Raw genomic sequence first — 18,939 nt, forward strand, 5'->3', positions numbered from 1 at the left:
ATTCTCCCACGTAGTCATTTGTGTCCTGAGAATGTGAGACTCATTTTCTTGTCAGCCTAAACATAAAGTAACTGAGAGAAGGACTTCCCTGGTGGTCCAGTGTTAATACTCCACTAGATGGGACACAGGTTCAATCCCTGGTGAACGAAGATCCACATGCTGCGCAATGTGACCCCAAAAAAGTGAGAGAAGAAGTCACGTCAGCCTTCCTTCCCCCACGTGAGCGGAAGGACTGTTTCATTGTTCATTCTTTTCCCCATTTCCTCGGCACTAGTATAATCCAGACGTTGGTTTGTTCCAGGATGAACTGTGTTGTCTGTGGACTGGTTCTGGGTGACCCACACAGTAGCCTCTCCCTGGTGCTGTGGCCCTGCAGGAAGCCTTGACTACAAAATTGTCCCCATATAGGTCACCATGGTCAGGTCAGAAAGCTTCCTGAAGCCTTAATGGTTGGGTTCTGCCCACAGCGCCTCCTGGGAAATATCCTAATGGTTTCAAAGATGTGCTGAGGGAGCTGATCCGGGATGAAGGCATCACATCCTTGTACAAGGGCTTCAATGCAGTGATGATCCGAGCCTTCCCAGCCAATGCGGTGAGTGACTGGCAGGGGCTATGATTTTTCCATTTGGGGCTCAGAGCAGAGTGCAGGTGGTCCGATTTTGCTTGCTTCTGAGATTGAACTGGGGGCTCAGTTTTTCTGAAGTCCCACCCTCAGCCAGAGCGTCCTCATTTGTCCCCTTTCCTAAATCTGTCAGATGAGTTACCTTTGTGATTCTCCAAGGCGAGGAGCTTTGACTTCCTGGCATGGCCATCAGAAGTGGCCAGTTGTGGGACATGCATTTTCTTTCCCTATTAGGGATGAGAAAGCACAGCTTGATTCCGTGAGTTGAGGAAGGGGTAAGATTAGGAACGGGTTTTGGTCCTGACAGGGCCAGCCGAGCACAACGCTGGGGGTCTCTGTGAGTAGCCACAACTCCTGTTGGCTTTTCTCTTCCTTCCAACCCCTTCTCAGGCCTGTTTCCTGGGCTTTGAAGTTGCCATGAAGTTCCTTAACTGGGCTGTGCCCAACTTGTGAGGCTGAAGGCTGCTCCAGGCTTCAGGATGCCAGAAGCTGTCATCCAGGAGGAACTGTGGGCAGGACTAGGCAGTCCTGAGGTGTGAGGAGAGGGGGATGGTGGGATGAGAGCTCTGTGCATGGACCTGTCGAGACCATTGTCTTAATCACACCCTCTACCTGGTGTAATTTGCCATTTTGCAACTTGAATCCTCTCTTGTCAATTTAAGGGATCTCATGAGGACTTGGAGGTGGAATAAGTAGCTTCTAGACCACATACCACCTGCGGCCAGGGTGCTGTCTGCCAGTTGACTACTAGCCCTCCTACACCCAGAATACTCTTCGAGAAAGAGGGACTGTCAACCTCTCACTGGAGACACTCTGCATGTTTTCAGCCAGCTGTCTATGAGCTGGGGCCTTCCTGGATCCCTAGCCAGGAACACCCACCAGGGTATCCTCTAATCCTGGCATGCACAGCTCCAGGTCCACATGGGAATGTGGACCTGAGGCCTGCATCTGTCTGTCTATGCAGACTGAGCAAATGTGCCTAGGGGTGGAGAGCCTGTTAACACTCGGGTTTTGTTTTGTTTTTTTAATGCATGCAAGTAATCAGAATTAAAACTAGAGTAGCCTAATTTCCCAGGAGTTGGTGGAAAGCTTTCTCTCCTACACAGAGGAGAGTTTTGAATAGACCATCCCAGCTTGCTAGGATAAGTGAGAAAGTGAGAAAGCCCAGGGTGTAGGAAGACTCTTTTTGCACACTCTTTTCTCATGAGAGCGCCCTATTTGGACAGGAAATAATAAATATTGTTTCTAATTTTCGCAATGTGTGAAATTTTTTTCTTTTGATTCTGGGTCATTTCAGCAAGCAGCCAGGGGCCTCGGTGGAGGCTGTTAGGCATCTAGCAACCTTCCCTGGATGGAATTCAGGCAGCAATTTCAGCAAGAGAAAGAGGAAGAAGTCTTGGCCCACCTGGCCTTCCCTGACTGCCCTGGCCCCAGCTCCTGGAGGGTTAGATCGGTGGGGTGGGATAAGGCAATCTGACTGGTAACTGTTCCCATAGCGCTTGGGGGTCGCTGTATGATCTGATGTCTGGCCTTACTTATCAGGCTGAAGATGATGATTGATTGGGTGCAGCCAGGGGAGATGAGGGAGTCAGAGTGGAGAGTGACAGGCTAGCTAGTCCGTCCTTAGCTGGGGGAGGGAGAGGCTACCAGAGCTGGGCTTCTCTGGCTTTGTCCCATCTGGCAGTCACACTTCCGCTGGCACTTCCCACCTCACTGCAGCTACACAGAGATCCTTGGACTTTGGCTTCAGAGGTATCACTCAGTGTAAATGGGTGAGAGGGGAAGGGACCCATCCCCATCTGGGAGTGGGTGTGGCCAATTTGCCCAGAAGCTGAAGATTTAGGGGTTTAAGGAAGGAAGCTTTATTCCTGGGAAGATATTTCTGGATGATGGTCAAGTAAAAATAATTGCTTCAAGGATAAAAATTGTTTGCTCTCTTCCTGGGAAGATTAATTAATTCAGTGTTACGCTTTCCTGTCTCATGCTGCAGGATATCTTTGTTTAATCTCTCACTGATGAGGAGATGGCCTCCGAGGTGTCTCCTTAAGCTCTTCTGGGCACTGCTCAGTCCTTGAGACAGTCCTGAGACCTCAACCTTTTCCAGGGAGCCCTGGGAGTGCGTTTGCATTCTAGCTAAATGCCAGCCATTCCCATGGCTCAGGATCACTTTTACAGTCTTCTGCTTCTGAATAATTTGCCCTTTGAAACAGCTTCCATTGGAAAGTGGAATATTTTGATTCTTTGATGCTAATGCTGGTGGATTCTTTTACTCCTCTGGGGATTCAAGAGATGTGAAGTCAAAAAAGGGAAGCCCCTGGAGGCATATGTGTGAAGGGAGCAGAGCAGATGGTGAGTGACCCCCTTCTGGCTGGCACTTCCTGTTTATGATGCACTTTGAAATGCCACCTGTTCCTGATGTATCTCTCCTCTCCTGGATGGGGGTAAGGGTGGGGGAGAGTTTGGGGCCCCCTTAAGGAATTTCTTAGACTGCTACAGACAGCGTTAAGTAGAAGCCAGTAATGGTTAAAACAACCAGCTAGTGAGAACAGCCTTATCCAAGCACAAAGAGGGTATAACTGGGTCAAAGGTAAAGGACAAAGGGGAGGTTGTTCCAACCTCAGCCTGTTAGAAGCAATAGCAGCACCATTTCTGCTGTAAGGTCATAGCATCTCTACCCACAGTTCTTTAGGCTAAGCCCCCTATTCCTTTCCTAACCTCTTCAGGGATTCATTCTCATCTTTTTACCCGATGTAACTCAGTGTTTGGGCTTCCCTAGTGGCTCAGTGATAAAGAAGCCGCCTGCCAATGCAGGAGATGCATGTTTGATCTCTGGGTTGGAAAGATCCCCTGGAGAAGGAAATTGCAACCACTCCAGTATTCTTGCCTGGGAAATCCCATGAACAGAGAAGCCTGGCGGGCTACTGTCCATGGGGTCGCAAAGAGTCGGACACAATTTAGCAACTCAAAAACAGCAACAAACTCAGTGTTTAATGGGTAGGGATTTATACCTCCACTTTCAGATGTGGAAGCCAAAGCTCAGATAGGGAAAACTGATCTACCAAGATCATCACCAAGTAGATATCAGAATGTGGCTGACAGAATGGTGTCTCAGTGTCCACAGGCCTGAAGAAAGGCTTGTGACATTATCAGCAGTCCTGGGATTGCTTGACCCAAACTCCAAGAGCCTGCCTGTACTTCAGGATCAAAGCCCGGGCAGCTGGCCTGAGTCAGGCCAGGGACGGCACACAGAGTCCCAGCAGACACAAGGAAGGTCAAGGGCTCCCCGAGGGCTCCTTTTTTCTACCTTCTTTGCTCTAGTTGGCATGCAGGCCTGTGGCTCTCCAGCTAGGGCTCTTCTTTGCTTCCCAGGTTCTGTCCTTGCTCTCAGATGTCTCAGAGGCAGACCCTAGGTCCGCTGTAGAGACTGACACTTTCTAGGGACAGTGTCTGGGGTTGGTGGTGGTGGGGGGGGTGGGGGAGTGGTGGTCATAAATGGCTCACAAGTGCAGAAATAAGCAGCCCAAGAATTAACTGCTCTCTTGAGCATGGATGCTTATTAAAATAACTGGACCAAAGGCAGTGGCTTCATGGGGGAGGCACTATGGAGCCTTGGGTGAGGGCAGAGGAAAGAGTGCACTTCCTTACTCCCCTCTGGCCACTGGAGGCTCATGGACACTTCTAATGCAAAATAGAAACAGGTGGTGGTAGATATTAAGTATGCAGGGAGACTGGGCCAGGGGACTGGTATGTAGAGCAGGTCAGATGAACAAGTCCCAGGAGATGGGTGGGGGTTGGGCTAGGCTTAGAGAAGCAGCCCCTTGGGGCAGAGGAGAGGGAGGTGTTCCTGCTGGGGGTGAGTCCCCCAGAGCAGGTGGAGGGCATCAGAGGGCAGACAGTGAGTTAACCAGGGGGTCTGGGCCAAGAGCAGGGTGTCCTCCAGAGAAGTTTAGGGGACTATGAGCGTCTCCCTTCTTCCTGGAAAGAGTCAGGGAAAAAAAAACCTTTTAAATCATGAACCTGTCAAGAGCACAGGAAATAACTGTTCCATTGGAAATAGCAGTTGGTACTCTACCCATGTTCATTATCACCAGACTCACTGCTCTTAGACTAGACAGGTGCCCCACTTGAGTAAGCATAATTGTAAATAATTCTGAGAACTGCCCCCCCCCCCCCACCCCGCCCCGCCCCGCCCCCCGCCCCCATGGTGTCCATGTCTGTTCTGAGGTTGGTAGTTTGGCAGCCCAGGCAAAATGATGATTATCTTCTGGGTGGTGAGTATATCTGGGTTGAGTAGAGCATCTCGCAGGACTCTGGGGCCTCCTCTTCTATCTACCATGGTCTCTGTATTTCTCTTGCTTTTGAGGGTCTCTGCTCTTGACCTTTCCAACCCACCATTACTGGCTGTTGGCAGCTGCTTCCCAGTTACTGGCTGCCTGTGGGTTCAGTTGCCATGGTAACCCCCAGTGGTGCCAGTGGACAGGCTTGAACGAAGGCAATCCTAGAAGGGTGAGGATCAAAGATGTGGGGCTTGGGCCTCTTGTATTCTCTCTTGTTCCAAGGCCCTGTTCTTTTGCCAGCTCAGCTGGGCCCTCATGAAGGCGCTGGGAACTCCCCCTTGCTATTGAAGGGTTTCCCCAGAGGGGCAGAGATAGATCACTGCTCTGAAGCCCAGGTGCACGGGGAGGAGAGTCAAGCTGGACCTGGAGGCTGGCTCTCCATCCTTCCTCTGAAGCTGGTCTTTGGAGACAGGTGAGGAGCAGCTATGCAGTTCCCGATTTCTGTGGTCCTCATTTCCTCCAGGTCTGAGGATGCCTTTGAATGCCATGTTTGCTGGCTGGCTGGCCAAGCTAGGGTATCTGAGACTAAGCCAGGAGGACCAACCTCCTTCAGGCAGAGGCTGAGAGGGGGTCCTTGGAGTGACTGGGAGAACCTGCCCACAGTCAGTTCTGTCATCAGTCCTGGAGTAGCTTCCTCCTACCCTGTTCGCAACTGAAGTTGGAGTCCTAATTGTACAGCTGCCTTTCCCCCTTTCAAATGTATAAAACCTGACAAATGGGCAAACTAGAGAATGGAGTTGCGAATTTGCCTTTCTAAAAGGTTAGTGGTAGGATTTCTTGAAGTGGGTCATATCCCCAGGTGTGGCAGGGCAGTGGGAGTCCCACCTTGGTTTCCTGAGTATGGGTTGACTGCTGGAAAACTTGAAAGGGTCAGTCTACACAGGAGCAGAGAAGAGTTGAGGAACGCTGCCCCTCCAGCTTCTCATTGCCCCGTCCTTACTGAAGTCTTTATATTCTGAGATCAGACACATAGCTTTGAATCAAAGGATCCTAGTTCTGAGACTGAGGTCAGGAGAGCAGTCTCACTGGCTCTTCTTGCTGTGTGAAAATTTATTATTCATTTATTTAGTAAATCTTTAAGACTGTGCAATAAGGACCCCAGCAGGAAATGAGCTGGACACTACCCCACCCCTAACAAAGTTAATGGTTCAGGACTTCTCCCAGGAGTCAAGAAACTTGTCCAGGGAGACACTGCTCTTTGGAATCATAGACTTGCCTGGCCTGGGGCCTGAGTGGCTTCTACACCAGTGGGGATCACGTATTCCTGCTTCTAGATGCTCAGTTCCCAGCAGCACTGAGCTCCTGGATGTGTGCCAAGACAAAATGAGAGGTCCTAGTGAGGCTTTAATTAATACTGGGTAATTACCAGGCAGAGCTTAACCATCCCAAATGCCTTTCAGATTCCCAAGGCTATATCTAGGCACTTTCTGACTTGGCCCAGCAGAGAGACAGAATGCTGTCCCATGCTTACTGGGACTTTGGTCAGCACCTGGGCTGTGTTATGGACACACTGGAAAGGTTTCCACTTTTTTCTCTTCCTTTCCAATCTGCTGTAGGTGAAAGTGCAGCTTGGGAAATAGCATGACCTCTCCAGTTTGCCTAGGCCCCTTCCTAGGGACAAAGGATAACAGTGCCTTGCCATCTGCTGAAATACCATCAAGCAATGCTGGCCCAGGGCCCAGGGTCCAGGGCAGAGTATGGGGAGAATATAGGTGTGCAGACCTAGTCCTGGGAATCCTGATGGGAATCCTCAAGCAGAGAAACAGGCACAGTGGTCATTCCTGCCCTGGGCTTTATTCCCTTTTCTCAAGGAACATATTTCGAACTCATTCTTCCAGATTTATCTGCCTGTGGCTACCAAATTATTCTATCATCGAAACTCCTACTGTCTACAAGGCCTTCTTTCTTTGACATCTCACAGACCTCCTGCCAGACTTTGGAGGGTCCTATGGTCATGCCACCATGCCACCCAACAGGGTGGTTGTGACTTTCCCAGGTCTTTACTCTTGTTGTCCTCTATGTCCACATGGCTTTCCTCTGGCTCTTCCTGTGGTTAGATCCTGCCCAAGCCTCGGAGTCAGCTTGAATGTCACCCCCTAAAGAGGGTCCCCTTGTTCTCCACCATATCTGGAACCACACCGAGATGGTAAGGTGGCATTCTTGCCTCTGGCTCTCAGCTATGTCCCTGATACCCAGTAAGGGCGGGCACATGGTTGGATCTTAGCGTGTGCTGAAAGAAGAAATGAAAGATAAAAGGCACTAACACTCCACTTAGCGGGTAGACCTCTCATCCTTGCGCCTGGATTGAAGATCGCCAGGGTAGCGGCGAGCAGACGGCCCCTTGGCGCAAGCGCACTGAGGGCCGGCCCTCGGCGGGAGCGCGCACGCCCGCGGCCGCGTGCGTCACAACCCGGGCTCCCGCCCCGCCCGTCCCGCTCGCCCGCTCGTCGGTGCCCGCGGCGGCGGCGGCGGTGGCTGCCCAGTGACAGCGGCGGCGGCGCCAGGCCGGCCGGAGTAGCGTAGGGTGGTGGGGCCCGGAGACACACACCCGGCCAAAGGGCGGCGTGGCGCGAGGAAGGCCCGACCCGGGTCGCGCGTGAGGAGACCTCGCGGGGCGCCGGGCGAGAGGCCGGCGTGAGGGAGCGCCCGCCTAGGCGGTGGCCGCCGGCGGCCCGGTCCCGCCTGCCGCCGCCGGCATGAGCCACATTCAGATCCCGCCCGGGCTCACGGAGCTGCTGCAGGGCTACACCGTGGAGGTGCTGCGGCAGCGGCCACCAGACCTCGTAGACTTCGCGGTGGACTATTTCACCCGCCTGCGAGAGGCCCGCTCCAGAGCCTCCACCCCGCCCGCCGCCCCTCCTTCCGGCTCCCAGGATTTCGATCCCGGCGCTGGCCTGGTCGCAGACGCGGTGGCGGACAGCGAGTCGGAGGACGAAGAGGACTTGGACGGTAGGCGGCGGGCTGGGCAGGGGTTCGCGGTACGGGGACCGAGGGAGCGGTGCCGGGGGGCGGGGGTCTCTCAAGATCCAGAGAGGGGCTGCGAGGGGCCAGGCCCGCCACCTTGGGCCGGGACTTTGGAGCCCGCGAGGGGAGTTCGTCCGGCTTTCCCAAGCCGCCGGCGTGAACCCCGCGTGCGCCACTTCCAAATTGAGCTCGGCGATCCTGCCAGCCCCGGAAAGCAGCGAGCGAGTTGTCAGATTCAGCTCGAGTGAAACGTGCGCGCTTTCGGCCCGCGTGCTGGCGCGGGGCCGGAGGGGCGTGGAGCCCACGGCCGCCTCACCTCGGCTGGAGAAGCTTCGCCCGGTTTCGTTGCGAAGACAAGAACGTTCGCCTACACCGACTCGGGTTTCCTAACCAGGGCGGTAACTTGGGAAAACTTATTTTGTGAAAAGTTATCGTGCAAAACTTTATAAGTGTAGACATAAATAGAAAAGGTGACCTGAACTCCCTATATGCCGTCACCCACGTTACACAGTTGAAATATCTGTCACAAATGTTTCATCTATACTTTTTTTTTTCTCTCCTTTGCTTAAGTATTTTAAAGCAAGTCCCAGGATTTCACGTTCTTTCAGCCTGGGATACTTCAGTATATGTATAAAGATATATTTAATTTGCCTAAAATGATTGGAGCAAATGTGGTGAGGGTCAAGAATACATTTTTTCTCATACGTGGTGCAGGAAAGAAGACTTGTAACACCTCTATATCTGATTTAAGCAAGATTGTCAAAAAGCAATTCCATTTTCCTTGATGGCTTCAACATAGACTTTGTCAGTTTAACGATAGAATTACCCTAGTTTTGAATAGCCAGAATTTAACAAAACAATGAAAACATCTGAGAGACAAAGTTAGAGACTTAGTGTTTACTAGCTCACACTGAAAAAAAAAAACAACCCCCAACGACCTAGTTTTGAGTTGAATCCGCATGTAAGTTAGGCTGGCAGGGGAGTTAATTATTGGTCATTGCTATTGGAGGTTGTAAGGTTCAGTGCTGTGGACAACTTCCCGTAGTTTATTCATGCTAAGAATGGAAATTGTTCATCCGTGTTACCCTGGCTGTAATACACATTAAATTACGGGTTTTTCACCTTAAACCTGGAAATCAGAAATTATTTCACAAACCTCTGCCACCGAACTGCTTTGTGGTCTAAGACAAGCTTTGGAACTTATCTGATTTCAAATTTGCTTATCTTTAGGGTTAGTGACCACAGTCTCCCAGGAATAAATGTGTTTTTAAAAGATTTATTTCAGGAGTGACTTCTGCATTTGTTCCACTGTCATAACAATAAATCACAAAGTTGTAAATTGCTTTACAACAATCTTTGTTTACCCAAAACGTTACTATTTTAGCTATTAGTCCCAAGTGAGTAAAACCGAATTTCCAAGTTTCGTTTCATGTCTTCATTTTTGGGTCACTTTTTATATCTTTTTCAAAGTTGAATTGACTTAAATCTTTGTAACCCTGTGCTTTATTTTACTGGTATTTAATTTTTTTGTTTGTATCTCTTCAGTGGCTGTGCTAAGTATAATTATAGCAGTCAACACAAGGTGAACTTCTATTTACAGATAATAGACTAAAAATACACCGCACACAGTGAGATACCACTTCATACCCATGTGGTTGGCTATTATGGAAAAAAAAAAAAAAAAAACAGAAGAGCAAGTGTTGGTGAGGATGTAGTGAAATTGGAACTCTTGCTTACTGCAGGTGGGAATGTAAAATGTCCTGGCTGCTGTGGAAGACTGACTTTTCCTCAAAAAGTTAAACATAGAATTACTGTGTGATCAAGCAATCCCACTATGTGTATACCCCCAAAGAACTGAAAGCAGGGAGTCAAACAGATACTTGTATGCTGGTGTTCATTGCTGCATTATTCACGATAGCCAAAAGATAGCCCAAGTGTTCTATAGACAGATGAACGGATAAATGTGGTATGTATACAAAATGTGGTGTATATGTACAATGGCACACTATTCATCCTTAAAAAGGAATGGAATTCTGATGTATACTACAGCATGGATGATTCTTTTTTTTTTTCCAACAACGTTTCATATTTATTACTGAGTCTCATAGACTGATAGTGAGGAAACAAAAAACATCAGGAGCCAAGTATTACAGTAGTGATGCTCTCGCTGTGATTTGGCTGGTTAAACAAGTGGTCTTAACATGTGTGCCACTTTTTATGTGAGGCTTCTTATAGACCCAGCTTGGTTCTTCTCCAGTGTTTTCTCTGGGAATTGTACCTGATCTTATTGTCAGTTTTCATTCAAATCCATTGAGGAATGGGACGATTCTGCTTTTGTTTCTTGGCCAGGAATCACTTGATCCTGAAAGTCTTGTGAGACGACATGGTGAGGAGAGAACTCAACTGCACATAAGATGGTGGAGAAAAGAGAAGGAGCATGGATGATGCTTGATGACATTATGCTAGTATAATACGCTAGACACAAAAGGAAAATATTGTATGAATCCATTTATATGAGGTACCTGGAATAGGCAAATTCATGGAGACAGCAGAACAGAGATTACTAGGAGCTGGGGAGAGTGGACAGTGGGGAGTTACCTTTTAATGAGGGCAGAGTTTCTGTTTGGAATGATGACCAAGTTTTGAGATTGGATAGGGGTGATGGTTGCACAATGTTGCGAATGTACTTAATGCCATGAATTGTACACTTCAGTGGTTGAAATGGTAAATTATGTTATGCAGAAAACATGTTTTTGAAAAGATAAGAAATACTAGGATGACCAAAAAGTTCATTCAGGCTTTTCTGTAACATCATACAGAACGCATTGCATACCCAGTGATTAGGAACATTAGGAATAATAAGTCCACAGTACCTAAAATTAGAAATAGGATATATAGTATTAGAACCATAATATATCAGAGAGACTTTACTTAGTAGGGTTTCCCTGATAGCTCAGTTGGTAAAGAATCTGCCTGCAATGTCAGTTGGTAAGGAATCCGCCTGCAATGCAGGAGACCCCTGTTCGATTCCTGGGTCAGGATGATCCACTGGAGAAGGGATAGGCTACCCACTCCAGTATTCCTGGGCTTCCCTAGTGGCTCAGCTGGTGAATCCACCTGCAGTGCTGGAGACCTGGGTTCGATTCCTGGGTTGGAAGATCCCCCTGGACAAGGGAAAGGCTACCCACTCCAGTATTCTGGCCTAGAAAATTCCACGGACTGTATAGTCCATGGGGCTGCAAAGAATCGGACACCACTGAGCAACTTTCACTTTCACTTTACTTAGTAAGGTCCTGAATGGCTAACTACCAATTCAGTTTATGAAACTGTATGCTACTAGAAACACTCAAAAAGCTTCATTAATTGTTATTGGTTTAGTTTAACAACAGTTTGATATCAAACAACACATCAAATGTGAAGTATTAGAATGAATAGTTCATTCTTGGGAAGGCCTGAAGAGTTCAGACTTTATTGACTTATTAATAAGTTACTCTGACTGCATCCTCATAAGAATAATAACTTGGCATCTAGACTTGATTCACTTCTGTAATTACAGTAAAACATTTATATTTGTGGGTCTCAGCATTTTTTTTCTTTTTTGGTTTATGGAGACATAATCCATATACCACATAATTAACCCATTTAAAGTGTATAGTTCATTGGTTTACTGTATGTACAAGATATGTACAACTGTCACCACAGTCAGTTTTAGAACATTTTTATCACCCCTCCAAAGGACACCCCGTACACTTTAGCCATCCCCTGCCCACATCCCTGTTCCCTTAGTTTTAGGCAATTACTAATTTGCTTTCTGTCTCTATGAATGCGCCTGTCCTGGCCAATTAATTTAAATGGAATCATAAAATATATGGTCTTTTTGCTTCTGGCTTCTTTACCTTAGTATAATATTTTCCAACTTCATCAATATTGTAGCATATATTAGTTTTTCATCCCTGTTTATTGCTGAATCCTGCTCCATTGTGTGAATCTGCCACATTTTTTGGTCTGTTCAGCTGTTGATGGCCACTTAGGTTGTTTCCACTTGTTATCACGAATAATGCTGTTGTGAACACTCCTGTGTATAAGTTCCTGTGTGGACACGGGTTTTCATTTCTTTCTGGTATATACACAGTAGTAGAATTCTTGCACCATATGGTAGCTCTTATACTTCATATTTTGAGGAACTAATTGTTTTCCAGAAGTGGCTGTGCCATTTTACATATTCTAACCAGCAGTGTATTGAGGATTCTGATTCCTCCCCATCCTTGTCAACGCTTTTTATCTTTTTTATTATAGCCAGCCTAGTGGGTACTCTTGCCTGGAAAATCCCATGGGCAGAGGAGCCTGGTAGACTGCAGTCCATGGCGTCTCTTAAGAGTCAGACACGACTGAGAGACTTGACTTTCACTTTTCACTTTCATGCATTGGAGAAGGAAATGGCAACCCACTCCAGTGTTCTTGCCTGGAGAATCCCAGGGACGGGGGAGCCTGGTGGGCTGCCGTCTATGGGGTCGCACAGAGTCGGACACCACTGAAGTGACTTAGCAGCAGCAGCAGCAGTGGGTAGGAAGTAGTAGCTACCTCATTGTAGCTTTGCTTTGCAGTTTCCTAATGATATTGAAAGATGATGCTGTGAAAGTGCTGCACTCAATATGCCAGCAAATTTGGAAAACTCAGCAGTGGCCACAGGACTGGAAAAGGTCAGTTTTCATTCCAATTCCAAAGAAAGGCAATGCCAAAGAATGCTCAAACTACCACACAATTGCACTCATCTCACATGCTAGTAAAGTAATGCTCAAAATTCTCCAAGCATGAACTTCCTGATATTCAAGCTGGTTTTAGAAAAGGCAGAGGAACCAGAGATCAAATTGCCAACATCCGCTGGATCATGGAAAAAGCAAGAGAGTTCCAGAAAAACATCTATTTCTGCTTTATTGACTATACCAAAGCCTTTGACTGTGTGGATCACAATAAACTGTGGACAATTCTGAAAGAGATGGGAATACCAGACCACCTGAACTGCCTCTTGAGAAATCTGTATGCAGGCCAGGAAGCAACAGTTAGAACTGGCCATGGAACAACAGACTGGTTCCAAATAGGAAAAGGAGTATGTCAAGGTTGTATATTGTCACCCTGCTTATTTAACTTATTGCAGAGTACATCATGAGAAACACTGGGCTGGAAGAAACACAAGCTGGAATCAAGATTGCCAGGAGAAATATCAATAACCTCAGATATGCAGATGACACCACCCTTATGGCAGAAAGTGAAGAGGAACTCAAAAGCCTCTTGATGAAAATGAAAGTGGAGAGTGAAAAAGTTGGCTTAAAGCTCAGCATTCAGGAAACGAAGATCATGGCATCTGGTCCCATCACTTCATGGAAAATAGATGGGGAAACAGTGGAAACAGTGTCAGACTTTTTTTTCCTGGGCTCCAAAATCACTGCAGATGGTGACTGCAGCCATGAATTAAAAGACACTTACTCCTTGGAAGGAAAGTTATGACCAACCTAGATAGCATATTCAAAAGCAGAGATATTACTTTGCCAACAAAGGTCCATCTAGTCAAGGCTATGGTTTTTCCCGTGGTCATGTATGGATGTGAGAGTTGGACTGTGAAGAAGGCTGAGCGCCGAAGAATTGATGCTTTTGAACTGTGGTGTTGGAGAAGACTCTTGAGAGTCCCTTGGCCTGCAAGGAGATCCAACCAGTCCATTCTGAAGGAGATCAGCCCTGGGATTTCTTTGGAGGGAATGATGCTAAAGCTGAAACTCCAGTACTTTGGCCACCTCATGGGAAGAGTTGACTCATTGGAAAAGACTCTGATGCTGGGAGGGATTCGGAGCAGGAGGAGAAGGGGATGACAGAGGATGAGATGGCTGGATGGCATCACTGACTCGATGGACGTGAGTCTGAGTGAACTCCGGGAGTTGGTGATGGACAGGGAGGCCTGGTATTCATGGGGTCGCAAAGAGTCGGACACGACTCAGCGACTGAACTGAACTGAATGATATTGAGCATCTTTCCATGTGTTTGTTGGTCATTTTTGTATCTTTGAAAAAATGTCTATTCAGGTCCTTAGTCCGTTTTATAAAATTGGTTTGTCTTTTTATTGTTAAGTTCTAAGAGTTCTTTGTATATTCTAAACAAGTCCTTTATCAGATATATGACTAAAAACTATGTTCTGCATTTAGCAGGTTGTCGTTTTACTTTTTTGATATGGTTTTTTGGAGCATGGGTTTTTAATTTTTACTAAGTCCAGTGTATCATTGTCTTTTGTTGTTTGTGCCATAGGTGTCTTATTTAGGAAGCCGTTGCCAGACCCAAGGTCATGAAGATTAACCTCTCTGTTTTCTTGTATGAGTTTTACAGTTTTAGCTTTACATTTAGGTTGTAGTACTTTGGGGTTTGTTTGGTTTTTTTTTTGGCCGTGCAACATAGGAGATCTTAGTTCCCCAAGCAAGGATCAAACCTGTGCCCTGTGCCCTTAAGTGTGGAGTCTTAAGCACTGGACTGCCAGGGACATCCCTATGTTGTAGTACATTTTTGTTATTTTTTGTTTAGGAAGCAAGGTACTTCATTCTTTTATATGTGGTTTTTTAAGCACCACTTTTTTTTTTAGTATTTATTTATTTGGCTACGCATGGCACCCCACTCCAGTACTCTTGCCTGGAAAATCCCATGGACAGAGGGGCCTGGTGGGCTGCAGTCCATGGGGTCGCTAAAAGTCGGACACGACTGAGGGACTTCACTTTCACTTTTCACTTTCATGCATTGGAGAAGGAAATGGCAACCCATTCCAGTGTTCTTGCCTGGAGAATCCCAGGGACGGGGGAGCCTGGTGGGCTGCCGTCTATGGGGTTGCACAGGGTTGGACACGGCTGAAGCGACTTAGCAGATCTTAGTTGCATCATGTTGCAACTTAGTTGCGGCATGTGGGATCCAGTACCCTGATCAGGGATTGAACCTAGGCCTGCTGCGTTAGGAGCACAGAGTCTTAGTCACTGCACCACCAGGAAAGTCCCCAGCACCACTTATTACAAAGACTATTCTTTCCCCATTTAATTGTCTTGCTACTCTTGTTGAAAATCAATTGACTGTAAATGCAAGAGTCTGTTTTGAACTCTCAGTTCTATTCCATTGATCTGTATATCTGCCTGTGTGCCACTCCTGCATTCCTTGACTGCTGTAGATTTGTAGTAGTTTTAGAATCAGGAAATGTGAATTTTCCAACTTTGTTCTTTTTCAGAGTTGTTTTGCCTATTTGCATTTCCATATGAATTGTAGGATTAACTTGTCAATTTCTGCAACAAGGCCAACTGGGATTTTGACAGAAATTGCATTGAATTTGTAGATAAATTTGGCGAGTATTGCCTTTTAACAATGTTAAGTCTTCAGATCTGTGAATATAGAATGTCTTTTCATTTATTTAGATGTTCTATAATTTCTAAATTAAAGAACCACAAGTGTCTTGTAGGTTTTAGAATATAAAGTTTTCACTTATTTTATTAAATTTATTCCTAAGTCATTTATTTCTTGTGAAGTGATTGTAAATGAAATTGTTTTCTTAATTTCATTTTCAGATTGATCATTGCAAATGTATAGAAATACAGTTAATTTTTAAGATATTGACCTGTATCTTGCAGTCTTGCTGAACTTGTTTATTAGTTCTCTAGTTTTTTAGTGGATTCCTTAGGATATTTTCCCAGCTTTTTTTATTGCACAGTATATACCACATAACAATTGGAGTTGGTTTAAATTGCCTTATTGGAACTTTTTTGAGACTTGCTTAATAATAATAATATTTCTACAGTTCACATATCTGGGTCTCTCAGGAGGATTTCGACACAGTTGAACCAGCCCTCTTTGAAACTTTCTCCCTCCTTGGCATCAGTGTCTTTATTCCCCTGTGTCTTGACTCTCTCACCTCTGTCCTTTAAATGTCTGTTGATGATCCCCTGAATTTGGTTTGTTTACTGTTTCTCCCTCAGTGACAGTTCTCTTCCTAAGCATTGAACCTGCCCTGAACCTGAACTTGCAGAATCAAAACTTGCTGTTAGACACACACCCTATTTATGATTGTCTTGTCAGCTGGTCACCTCTCATTCATCTCTCAAGCTCATGATGCCTAAAACTAATGTTGTGAACTTGCCTGTCACACAGCTCTGTTTTCTCTGCAGTCACCTTTTTCTGATTTCTTCAGCAAGAAACCCAGAAATCCATCACTTTCTTCTCTCTTTTGCACTTTCACTTTCATTTATTTTGATCTCTGGGTTCCCCCATCTTCTCCTTCCCTACTGTCCCTTCCCTGCCTTGGGTTTGCTTTTTATTACTTCTTAAAAGAGAAAAATTATTTGACTGCACCAGGTCTTAGCTGTGGCATGTGAAGTTTTAGTTGCAGCACGTGGGATCTAGTTCATTGTCCAGGAATTGAACCCAGGCCCCCTGCATTGGGAGCATGGCATCTTGGCCAGTGCACCACCAGGGAAGTCCTTATATTGCTTCTTAACTGGATGCATCCTGTAGGTCTCCCACTCATCTGTCTTCTACCCATCTATACACTGTCACCAGAATCAGCTTTCTTTCCTTTTACCTCCCTGTAAAGAATCGTGGTGAACTGTGTGTAATGTGAAATTTGCCATTTTAACCATTGTGAGTGTACAGTTCAGTGCCGTCAGTACAGTGCCTTCACAGTATTGTGCGGCCACCTTTCTTTTTGAGGCAGGTAAACTTTTTTGAAGTAAAACGTATGTGCAAAAAGGTGCACAAATCACAGATGTGCAGCGTGATTGTTCATAAAGTGTACACACTATGTATTCCTTCATCTTGCTCTGGAAATATCAGCTGGAGGAGACTTTTTTTTTTTTTTACTCTTTTTCTACATTTTACGTAATTTACCCATAAATACTGTTCTGTGATTAGGACAGCTTGCATTTATTAAGCCTTTATTCTTTAGTAGTGTCAGTGCTCAGTTATTTATTATGCATCATCTCATTGAATCCTCCTAATCTTTTGAAAAAGGTTCTTGCCTGGAGAATCCCAGGGACGGGGGAGCCTAGTGGGCTGCTGTCTATGGGGTCGCACAGAGTTGGACACGACTGAAGCGACTTAGCAGCAGGAACTATAATTATCTCCATTTTACAGATATGGAAATTGAGACCTAGAAACTATCCAAGACCATGTAATAAGCAGGGTTTGACTTTAGGCTGTGTTTAATGCCATTATACTGTTCATTTTGGTAGAATATACATAAAATTTACTGTTACCATTTTAAAGTATACAGTTCAGGGGCATTCAGTACATTCATTGTTTGGTGTAACTGTCACCACTATATTGTTCTTTTTCAAGATTCTTTTGAGTTTTCAGGACTCCTTGCAATTCTATATGAATTTTAGGATCAGGTTTTCCATTTCTGCCAAACAAACACACAAAACTTGTTTTCTTAAACTTCATATTCAGTTTGTTGATAGTGAATATATGCAACTGCAACTGATTTTTGTATGTTGATCTTGTACCCTGCAACTTGTGGATTCTTTAGGATTTTCTGTATATACGATCATGTAATTTGTAAATAGTTTTATTGTTCCTTTTTTATTTGAATGCTCTTTTATTTATTTATCTTGCTTAATTGTTCTGGTAGGGCTTTCAGTACTATGCTGAATAAAGGTGACTGAAACAGGCATCAGTGGTGTTGGAAGCAGTGAAGAGGTCAAATTGGATAAAGCCAGTGTTGAAATGATTCAGCTGTGATTCTTGGGGATAGAGGCTCTAGTGGGGTTGTGATGGAAGAGGTCAGGTGCCAGTAGGTCAGGGAGTGTGTGTGTGAGAGAGAGAGAGAGAAAGAGGGAGGGAATGAAGGAGGGAGTAAAGAAGGAAAGAAGACAGAGCCTGCAGAAGATTCAGATAAAAAATGGTGAGTATGTTTTGAAGAAGAAAGGACTTGGTGGTAGCTTGAAGAAGTACAGATATAAAGGCACGTCTCTGATTCTGTTTTGTTCGGTTAGAGTCACCATAAGCATGTTCACATGCAGAGGGAAAGGAGCCCGTGGAGAGCTCGTGTCTGATGCAGCAAGGTCCTAGAGTCGGGGGTGGGGAGGTGGATTAGAATGGAGGGGAAAAGTGGGGACATCTCATATTCAGAAACGGGAGAGGGATGTTATTTGCTTTAGCTGTTATTTAATTTAAAGGTTTTACTTCTTTGTGCTCTTAATTCAAGGCTTTGTCTTTTACTTACTTGAATCTCAGAGGTGAACATCTAAGCTAAGGGGAAACAGTAGGGAGGTTTTCCAAAAAAATTTAAAGAGAACTATTGTATGACTGAGCAATCCCAGTTCTGGGTTTTTTCCAAAAGAAAACAAAAACACTAATTCAAAAAAATAAACACACCACTGTGCTCAAGGCAGCATTATTTACAGAAGCAAGATAAGAATGCAACCTGAGTGCCCATTGTTAGGTGAATGGATAAAGATGTGGTATATATTTACAGGTGGAATATTACTCAGCTAAAAAAGAGAATGACAGCTTGCCATTTATGACAACATGGATGGACTAGAGGGTATTATGCTGAATGAAATAGGTCAGACAGAGAAAGACAAATACTATATGGTTTCACTTGTATGTAGAACTTAAAAAATAAAACAAATTTACAAATGTATTAAAACAGAAACAGACTAACAGATACAGAGAACAAACTGGTAGTTACCATAGGGGCGTGAAGTCAGGGTAAGAGTGAAATTGGTGAGGGAGATTAAGAGGTTCACACTTCCAGTAATAAAACAAGTAAGTCACAAGGATGTAACGTACAGCACAGGGAATATAGGTAATAAGATGGTAATCATTTTTTATGGTGACAGTGGGTAGCAAGTTACTATGGTGATCATTTTGTAGCATATAAAAATATTAAATTACTATGTTATACATCTAAAACTAATATAATATTGAAAGTCAATTATATTTCAAATAAAAAAAGATAACATCTGCTAGGGCTGTTCTGGTATTTTGTATCATCACAATACG

The 18,939-nt window shown here is 45.3% G+C and overlaps 2 protein-coding genes and 1 pseudogene across 4 annotated transcripts in view; 2 read left to right on the forward strand and 1 right to left on the reverse strand.

The window, feature by feature from the left end:
* SLC25A20 (solute carrier family 25 member 20) overlaps window positions 1-1,876 on the forward strand; it is a 36,092-nt gene extending 34,216 nt beyond the window's left edge. Inside the window, exons 8-10 of one of the 3 annotated variants that reach the window (XR_002183357.2) lie at window positions 468-592; window positions 1,013-1,155; window positions 1,285-1,876. Coding sequence is in view for 2 of the 3 variants with exons in the window: in XM_019984907.2 (XP_019840466.1) it covers window positions 468-592; window positions 1,013-1,075 (188 nt within the window). In the remaining variant the exon portion in view is untranslated. Of the gene's footprint in view, window positions 1-467; window positions 593-1,012 lie in introns of all 3 variants that reach the window. The other 2 variants (XM_070776722.1, XM_019984907.2) reach the window with 2 other exon arrangements.
* Window positions 1,877-7,383: 5,507 nt separating this feature from the next.
* Window positions 7,384-18,939, forward strand: part of PRKAR2A (protein kinase cAMP-dependent type II regulatory subunit alpha) — a 73,704-nt gene continuing 62,148 nt past the window's right edge. Inside the window, exon 1 of the mRNA XM_019984395.2 lies at window positions 7,384-7,908. Coding sequence (XP_019839954.1) covers window positions 7,656-7,908 — 253 coding nt within the window. The 5' untranslated portion in view covers window positions 7,384-7,655. The remainder of the gene's footprint in view (window positions 7,909-18,939) is intronic.
* Window positions 10,153-10,308, reverse strand: LOC139178637 (large ribosomal subunit protein eL39-like; annotated as a pseudogene).

Source organism: Bos indicus, chromosome 22 (genome assembly GCF_029378745.1).
Source record: "Bos indicus isolate NIAB-ARS_2022 breed Sahiwal x Tharparkar chromosome 22, NIAB-ARS_B.indTharparkar_mat_pri_1.0, whole genome shotgun sequence".
Taxonomy (NCBI): Eukaryota; Metazoa; Chordata; class Mammalia; order Artiodactyla; family Bovidae; genus Bos; species Bos indicus.